This window comes from Elaeis guineensis, chromosome 7, assembly GCF_000442705.2.
Source record: "Elaeis guineensis isolate ETL-2024a chromosome 7, EG11, whole genome shotgun sequence".
In the NCBI taxonomy this organism is placed as follows: domain Eukaryota; kingdom Viridiplantae; phylum Streptophyta; class Magnoliopsida; order Arecales; family Arecaceae; genus Elaeis; species Elaeis guineensis.
In genome coordinates this window covers 89,998,547-90,008,497 of record NC_025999.2, presented here as the reverse complement: position 1 = coordinate 90,008,497, position 9,951 = coordinate 89,998,547, and the positions used below count along the sequence as shown (strand labels likewise).

Below are 9,951 nucleotides of genomic sequence, written 5' to 3'. Positions count from 1 at the left end.
ATATAAAAATTTATATCTATATTTGTTTTAAATGAAGATACAGATAGAATTCGGATATTAAAAGTATGAATATAATAGTAGATATAAGTTGGATAATTAAACTTTATCAAAAGTATGGTTACATATTAAACTATAGAATCAAAGATATTACTAAATAGATAATAAATCAAGTTAATAGCATATTTATATGATTATATATTTAAAAAAAAAATAAAAAGTGCTATATAAAACTAGCACTCAATCTCCACATTATAGGGATTTAATTGATAATATTGATAACATTTTACATTAAAGATTGTTTTCACCAATTAATCCCATGATGAGATCAAAAGGATCTCTTAGAGTTTTTCTTTCCAAAAATGACCTTCCAAATTAGTGAAGATTGCTGCATTTCGTAAATGCTTAACATGCCACGTCTCCATGCAGTACTCAACATTTAAAATATTTTTTATTTTTTATCATATTATTTATGATTTTATTTTTTATTTAAAAAAATATAAAAAATAAAAAAATAAAACTTGATATGCGATGTTGTAGGAGATTATCCTATAATCTTACATATCAACACGAAATGACACCCAAATATTCGTGTATCGCTTTACTATTATTATTACGTATTAACGTAGAATGCCACATCTAATACTTATGTATCACTTTACTATTATTATATAGATAGATTTAAAATATTTTTTATTTTTTATCATACTATTTATATTTATATTTTTTATTTTAAAAAATAAAAAAATAAAATTTGATACATGATATTGTGGGAGATTATCCTATAATCTTACGTGTCAACACGGAATGCCACTTCTAATATCTGTATATCATTTTACTATTATTATATAGATATTATATAAAATTTAAAAATATAAAAAATAAAAAAAATTTGACACATGATGTCGTGGAAGATTATCCTCTAATCTTACGTATCAGCACGAAATGCCATCCCTAATACCCGTGTCTCATTTTACTATTATTATATAGATATAAATAGATAGATTTAAAATATTATTTATTTTTTATCATACTATTTATGTTTTTATTTTTTATTTAAAAAATATAAAAAATAAAAATAAAACTTGATACATAGCATTGCGGGAGATTATCATATAATTTTACGTGTCAATATAGAATGCTATCCCTAATACCTATATATCATTTTACTATTATTATACAGATTATATAATATACATGTCAATGTGGAATGCTACTTCTAATATTTATATATCATTTTATTATTATTCTATAAATTATATAGAGTTACATATGGATTCAAATATTCGAATATGGATCAAATAGTTGTCTATCCATATCCATATCTTTTTTTTTTTTACGGATATAGATACAGATATGAATATTAATCGAATTCATAAATTTTTATCTATATCTAAATTGATTCGACTATAAAAATAGATCTGAATAGATATGATCCATACCACTTTCATTTCTAATTTAACAATGCGGAGGAACATTGCGCTGTTCAAATGCAATCTCGGGCGAAGCAACACATCAACAGGGTGAACGACCGGTGCCGCAATAAAACACGCCCCGCGGTGTGGTCCAAGGTCTAATTTGCAAGTGAGTTGATGCCTCTAGATTTTTTCTCTATTCTAACAACCCAGTAGTGGGTCTTGTTTGCTCGAGTCCAGCACTAGCTTAGCTGGATAACTGGCCATGACAATGAGAACATTCCATTCACATGGGGTTCAGATTCTTCGCAATTGATGCTTTCATACTGGCTATCTATTTAGATTTGATTTTAGATTGGTCACTCTTAACTTTAAAGCATAGGGTGATCGAACAGGCAGTGCGACCCACTTGAGGCTACTTAGCTGGGTTCCGTTAAACTGTGTGTGAGAAATCACACTACAAAAAATGACTCAACTGGTCTACATCTTTTATATTGCTCCTCGATGTCATGTGGCAACCATATTCAAGAACAATGGAAGCTGCATATTAGTCGAGTGAAATTTTTGAGTTTCTCCATTAGGCAAGCAATTTTTAGAGCATATTTAAGTCATATTTTTCTTTCTTATTAACTAATTGTAAGTCCAGTATATATATGTCAACCATATGGCCAAACTAGGTAAGTATAGTACCTCAAAGCATGCATGAATTGCAAGGGACTTGAGATTCGATGAAATTACTCAGCTTTCTTCCCCTTTCCTGGCACTTTTTTCCCTTGACTCTCGTTTAAATGCCAACTTTGAGATAGACAAAATCCCACACCTCCCTACTATATCTCGTACCATGCTCTTTCCCAAGGATTGAGGACTCACTGCCAACCTCCACAGCCAGCGATCTGCCGGTGCCTTCTACTTAATTCCCAAAAGCCAAATCCAACTCAATCCTCACAAATTCAACCCACGTTACCATCGTGTGCCAAGGACTTTGATCTCCTGTCCATGTTGCTGGAGGGATGGAAGTTAAAGGGTGAATGGTGTCCATCCGGCCATGATTCCCACTTATGGCTTGGAGGGTCCATCATAACGGACACCCATCCCTTAAAAGGGTCCATTAAGCAGTTCTTTTCTCAAAGGATGCCAAAATTTTCATGGGTTCAATGCATCTGCCAAATCACGAACATCCCCCCTTTCACCCAATAACAACACCAAAAAGGATGAGATCTACTCCCGGATCTTGCCTGGAAAACTTCCTCGTTTGCAATCATTCACCCTCTGAATTGAGGTTTTCAGTGGATATGCAGCTTCTTATATTCAACATCAGCCATTGATGTATGCCCTTCTTGCAGTTGTTAGCAGGTCCGGTTGGGTCGCCCCGGAGGGACAGATGAGGGCCTATTTGCAAAATCTAGTAGGATTGGGTTGGATTTTCCATTGGATCATGGTTACAACCCAAGTCCTCTCCAGCCCAGTCCTATGGAAACAAAAAACCTCCATAGATGGGATATAATTTAGGTCAAGACCATGATGGGCATTTAGAAAAACACGAATTAGGCAGGCTAACAGATATCGATTCCTATAGAAAATGTAGCCTAATCCCACCGGAATTCCCAAACAGGCTCGATGGTCTTTGGCATGGGCTACAGAATGATTGAAGAAGTTTGAATCAATATATCTGATAACAATAAGATTTGCATAGGTCTACCTGGTGCGGGGCACGTATTCGAGTTTAATTTTGATGCTCATAGAGTAAAAACTGGTAGTATAAGGTGATATATTCTGATGGAATAGGATCCGTGTGATAGAGATGGTGTTGCTTTCAAGCCCAAGCAGCTCTGTCGTCTACATGGTGTTCATATACACGTGATATTTCTTGTTATGTAGCGAGGCTATCTTTTCATCTTTAGCATTCTTGGTGCTGCGCATCTACCATTGCGAGGGAACAGAATTCTTCTTTGTGAGGATTAGAGATTTTGAAGGATGAGACCACTGATACAGGGAAAGATATATAATATTGTCAAATATCTTTCAACTGTCGAGGGCAAAAGCTTTTAGGTAAAGACAATGCGTTTAGCTCGGGGGTGATAAGATGGTGTACATCGTCTATCAGATTTGGCTATTTAGAAATAGTCTTATGTTCGATGTTGAGATTGTGCTTACACAATGTGTGCTTGAGAGAGTATGTTACTTAACTGCGAGATATTGCCACTTCGATATTACTGGTCTGAGTCTTATTGTCTCGAGTTCTTGAGACTTTTTTGCTGCGCTTACAGCAATCTAGAGGGTTTTGTTCATTTCATGAAAATCTTTTCATTGGGATTTATCAATATTAACTTCAATGGCTATGTCAGAAATGACAGAGGTGGTTCACATACTATCATCCGGAATTCAGATGCTAGATTGTTGGTGGCGGAGGGCTCACATCTTTTTGAGCCGTCCATTCCTGGAGCAGAGGTTTGTGTCACTTGTGCAGGCATCATTTGTGTGAGGTAGAAGCTGCAAGCAGAGAGGATCTTCATTGAGGATGACTCCACCACAGTCATTAGTAAAATTTGGGATGAGGCAAAGTATTTGGATGTTTACTCGCTTCTCCATGACATCTAGAGATTTTTTCGTCACTCCATCGTGACAACTATGCGGCATATATTTCGGGAGGTTAATAGTATTGTATCTTGGATTGCTTCATTTGTTGCTGAGCATACTAGAGACTGGATTCGACGTCAAGGTGATGCTTCTGACTCTGAAAAATATTTTGTATTCTGATTTTTTAAACTGTGCTCACACTATAATGGTGTGACTGTTCATTTATACCCCCAAAAAAAGATAATGTGCTTAGCTAATCAGATCAGCGCATAATTAGTGCCATTAGCTCAGGCCTTGTTAGGTTTTTCTTTTTTTTTTTGGTAGAAAGTTAGGTTTTTCTTTGAAAGGCAGATATTGAGTAAATTTAGGAATTGTTTTGTTGCCTCTAATTTTAATTGTATAATAGAAATTGTAGTTGCAATTGGAATTGTTGTAACTAAGATTACAAATGCAAATATTACCTCCGTTAGATTGTGTATGAGTAAGAATTATAAACACATAAATCTATTAGTATTTATAATAATTAGAATACATTATTCCACATTTATACATATATAGTAATTAATATATTTATATTTTATATGATTTAAGTTAGGCTTGTGAGAAGGTGATCAGATAGAGAATATAAGTTGGCTGGGATAGGATTTGCAACTTCACCAACAATTTATATTGGAGCCTTTTTTTTTTTTTTGATTCAATTTTCGGTACATATTACTGCTGGGGCTTTACATGCGTGTTGCAGGATCAGCAAGGATTGCTAGGATGATGCTTCAACTTTGATCATTTGATTTTTAGGAAAATAGGTGCTTCCAATGGCTATCTGATATGGAGTTTCAACACTCATCATGACCAACTTGTCTTTATTCTCCAACCTCATACACTAAAGAATCAAAATACAAGGTGAATTATTGGTAGGCACTTGATCAGACTTGAAACTTTCCTTGAAAAATCTAATTCCATGCTGCTTATAATCAACTACAACCGACACCTTAGTTATCTGAAAAACAAGATCAAGGCACAATAAAAAGAATGTCAAATGACAAGATTATTATTGTTCTTTTTTTTTTTTCATAGTAAATTACAAGATGAGAAAGATACATGACATGGGATATGTCATGTGTTGCCCTACTCGTGTGGGAAGTAAATGGTTCATGCATGTGCACGTTTGAATGGCATGGTATCAGCCGCGTAGGCTTCTTGAAATGGGCTGGGATGAGGCAGTGCAAAAGTATGTGGCTGAAGACATGGCAGAGCCAAGAGCCAAAACTAGAGTCAAAAGGGCATTGTTGAGTGGAAGGTGGTGCAACACCCATATCCTTCTCTCAGCACCCTATCCACATCGTGGGCCTCGCACGCATTAAGCACCTGCAACAAGACAACGCCCTTTCATTATTAACCCCACATAAACCCGCCACTTCAGATGCAGACAGGCATAAGCACATAATTATGCATGGGTATGGAGTTAAATACATGTCTAAAGGTAAGAAATAAGGTTAAAAACAAATGCAAGCTAGTTGGAAAGGACTAGCATTGCATGATTCCTCCTGTACATGTATCATAATAGTTTGAAGGCATCCTAAGCCATTCTCTGAATCAGGTCAAATTTATTATTTTTATCAAGGAAAAGCTGTTTACAACCTCTTTCGAGTGTTGAGAAGAGAAGTGCTAATTGACGGTTCTTTAAATCTAAAAATTTGTATGGTGAGCTCTGAAAATACTTTTGGTTATTTCTTTATAATTTGCAATGCTTTTATCAATCAAACTTTGGGTTTCCTTGGTTCTTGCATTGGTTTGTTAAACAAACATAGGGTTCAAAAGTTATGTTAAATGCAAGAAAAACAAAAAGGAGGGTTCATACTCGATGCGATTGAAAACCGTCTGATCACACAATCCACATGTTAAGGTAAATGTCTAGTTCTTATCACGTATGCAAGATTTTCACTTACTTGAGCTTAGCAATTGGCAAAGATATCTCAATGCTCCTTTAAATTTTAACTTCATATCATTTGAATGGCAAAACTTCTATGATTTCCTCTCCCCAAGCATTAATTGTCGTCACGTTAATTACTAGAGGTGTGAAACTTCTTTGACGTGGGGAGGTAGATATAGTTGAAAAGCTGACAGGATTGTTAGAATCTTGTCCTCTTCAACCTTCCAAGCAAGATTTTTATTTTTCTTATAATTTACTAAACTAGAGCAGTCTTTTAACTGTACTCTTATTGTTCAGGCATCATCATAGCAAGTTGTGGTCCCTGCTCATCTGCCTCTCCCTATTCACTACACATGAACCGTTTGTTGGTTAGTACAAAGTGCACCTGTGGTGTTGCCGTAGCTTCCAAGTCCAAGTTGTAGTCATAGAAAGAGCTCGCCGCCGAAAGTTTCATTGAAAGAAACTGCTCACAGACCGAAAGGAACAGAGATCAGGAAAATGGAACAAAAGAAACTCCTATGTATTTGAAAACAACGAGTAAGAAATGGCTCACCTCAACTTGGTTCTGTAGCGACTGCACATAGTTAATTATTTCATCGAGCATTCCCGCCATGCCCATGGCCTACAAGTTATACATGGGGCAATCTTTAGATCATTTAAAAGAATACAGCATTGTAGTAGATATACACTGAATCGTAGGGCGAAGGCTTATCTTCAGAGAGTACCTTATAACATCCAGGAACAAGGTCCTGTAAACATCTCATTCTTTCATTAATCTTCTCCCTTCTTACCTGTAGAGCAATATGAAGTTCATTAATATTAGAAGGTGGCAGAAGCAGACATAACAGAACTGCTAGATACATTGTATGCAGTCACTGAAATCAAACATTATCACTGTGGCATACTCAATATTCTAATAAGTGGAGGCACCCCAAAGAATTTTTCTTTAAAAAAAAAAAAAAAAATGGATGGTTGGAGTTTGTGGAATTGCCATCTTACCCTCTCAGCTAGACTGTGGCTGTCAGTAGCTTGGCCTCTTCTTGCCCTCACATGAACCACCTCCCCTGGTTTCTCCACCTCCTTTGAATTGTTCCTCCCTCTCTTCGCATTCCCCGAAATCTGAAAGGCAAAATTTAATACAGAAGAAGACAACATACTTTTAGTACCCTTCTCGCCTGCAAAGAATGAATAGAATAAACACAGATTTGAATGGCAAGGGCAAATTAAGTAGACATGCATTTTTCTTCTTAGACTTGTCATCTCTTAAAAGACTCTCTGTAGGTGGTTCGGAGGAGTTGGTCGAGCTGGTCTCGGGTGCTGCCCTCTCCTTCCTTTTCTTGCCCCCTGCAGGACTCCGCTCCCCGTCGAAAGTCCCCGGCCGACTCACACTAATTGGTTTCGCGCACTCCAGAGGCAAAAAGCTCGACAAGTTATCAGCCAGTGGCACGGAGAACTCAGGCTGGAGAGAAGAATAATTCTCACTGGAGAAGCCCGTGAGTCCCATGCTGGAATAATACTCCAGGGCAGTGCCGTTAAGCTCTGGAAACTGGCCCATCAGCTCCAAGCTTGAGTCAATTTCCATTAAGGAGAGAGAAGGCTTAAGGCAGCTGAAACTCTCCAAGAACTCTGCCATGTATTGAGATTTTGAGTCCTCCATAGGAGTTTCTGGAGGAAGGCTGCAATTTGGTTTAAACGAGAGGTGCCTCTGGGCGGCGACAGGGATGGAGGAAAGGGCTGATGGGATCGTTTCTAATACGGCCCCTAAATTGAAGGAATGGGAACGTGGCACATACAAATTCTGGGGTTGGGTTTGCCATGTGGGTCAGTCTCACAGAATATATCCCCGACTTTTGGATTTATGCTGAAAAATATATAGTAGTTAGATTTAAATAGAGTGGGAACATTGATTGGAAGGGATGCCGTAGTATAAAGTGCCAAAAATGGCACTATTCTTGCCAGGTAAGAAGAGAGAGGATTTTTTTAGATCAATCTAGTAGCCACTTTTTTTTTTTTTTAATAATTATTGATGACTTTAATTATATCCTTCGTACAAAAAAATGGTTGAACTTTTTGTCACAACGTCAACTGTTGAATTGCATCCAGTAGTCTTTGTATGTCAATGCATGCGTGCACACACATATATATATCTATGTATGTATGCGTGTATGTATATATGTATATAAGATGAACTATTTTTTTTTCAAGAAATGAGAGTATTTACTCTTCTTGATTTCAAAACTAAGAGAGATATATCCAAATCAAAGATTCACATTGTTAATCATGGCTTATGCCTCTAAAAATTAAAATATTTCTTTGCTGCTTTTTAACCTATGCATCATGTGGATATAAAAGTGAACTTTTTATTGTGTTAGTATGGTAAAATACAGAATAAAATATTTAAATCATGAATTCATCTTATTTATTATTATTTATATATGTTAAAATATGTCTATATTGAAAATCATCAGAGTTTAATATTCAGATCAAAATATGGTCCCATGTCATTTTAGCTATTTATCTTGTATCTGCTTAATGCATAGATTAAATAACGTCAAGATATATGGTTTTTGATTTCTAAGCACTTTTTGTAGCATACATTATAATTAATGGTTTTGTTGCAGTGCTCCAAGGCCTCTTTTAGTCATTTTACTATTGATTTTTTTATAACTATCCATTTTAAGATGGATGTCATCGATCTGTTTGTTTATCAGCAACCAATTTTAATGAATTATGCACATGATTAGTGTGGTAAATAACTCAAATTTTAAGTGTAATCCAGAAACTAAAAAGCTGATTGGGGCCTTTTAGAAGTCATGTGTAATCTCGATGGACCACCGATCCTTCCCATCAGGGGTCGACGTATAGTGGCGGGAAGGCAAACGGTGTACGAGAAGGCAGAAGGGGGAAGTAGGAAAGCGAGCGACGACAGTGGGGAGGCAAGCAGCGGTCCCAAGCAGTAGGAGGGGAGGAAGAGAGGCGGTGCGTGGCTGTAGAAAGGCGAGCGATGGAGGCTGAAGGGGGCGATGGGTTTGAGAGATGGAAAGGGAAGGGGGTGGGGAAGTGAGCGGTGGAGGTGGAGGAGGAAAGAGGTGGCAGCCCAAGCGGCGGAAGGGAAAAGAGGGTGGGGAGACGAGCGGCGGTGTTGGAGAGGCGAGTGGCGGAGGAGAAGGAACAAATGGGACAGCATGTGGTTATGAGAAGACAAGCGACGGAGGTGGAGGAGGAAGGAGGTGGCGAAAGGGGAAAGGCGATGGGGAGGCGAGTGGCGGTGGTGGAGAGGTTGGCGGCGGCGAAAAGCTACGATAAAAGAGGAGAATTTAAAAATAATAAAATATTTTTTAAAAAAAATAAAATATAAAAAATGGTTGTAATGTAATGTCTTAAATATTTTTTAAAATAAGATATTATTAAAAGAGTACTATAGCAAATGTCTTATGATTAATAATGTGGCTTTTCAATTTGGATGCTCTATTATTGATTTTAAGGTGGAAATGAGTAAATAGTCTCTCCTCTTGAGAGGAGATCTCTAATTTGAATGCTTATTATTAATTTTGACACCGAAAAGAGTAGATATCCTCTCCTCTTGAAGGAGCAATAGTTATATACATATACACATAAATACATGAATACACATATATACTTTTCATTCCAATTAATCAAAATATCAAATTCATTTAAAGTTCCTCATCTCTAAAATGTCCTTACGATTTCTAAATCCTACAAAAATGGAAGGACAAGATTTGAGAGGTACCACTAGTAATATACCAAAGCACTTGAAATGCTTCTATTATAAGGGTTGAAAACTTATTATATCATGTGTTCGCCTTATGTTTCTAGTGGTTTTAAGGCTCTGGTGATGCATTAGATGGTTGAGACTTGAGAGACTCTATTTTTGATTTGGACGTGGAGGACTACAGGCCTGACTCTTGCAAAAAAAATTTATTCCAAGAAATATGTTATGCCCTTTGCAACAGAGAATTTATTTCTTCCTAGATGCTTTTTTGCGATGATCAGGGAACTAGATAGTGAAAA

General features: G+C 36.6%; 1 protein-coding gene across 1 annotated transcript; it reads right to left on the bottom strand.

The window, feature by feature from the left end:
• Positions 1–4,759: 4,759 nt before the first annotated feature.
• On the bottom strand, positions 4,760–7,902 carry LOC105048427 (uncharacterized). Its single transcript, XM_010927726.3, has 6 exons — positions 7,157–7,902; positions 6,919–7,038; positions 6,645–6,710; positions 6,473–6,541; positions 6,305–6,382; positions 4,760–5,354 (listed from the first exon to the last, which is right to left on the bottom strand). The coding sequence occupies exons 1-6, from the start codon at positions 7,574–7,576 to the stop codon at positions 5,262–5,264; spliced, it is 846 nt and encodes a 281-aa protein (XP_010926028.1). The 5' UTR covers positions 7,577–7,902; the 3' UTR covers positions 4,760–5,261.
• Between the last annotated feature and the right edge of the window lie 2,049 nt (positions 7,903–9,951).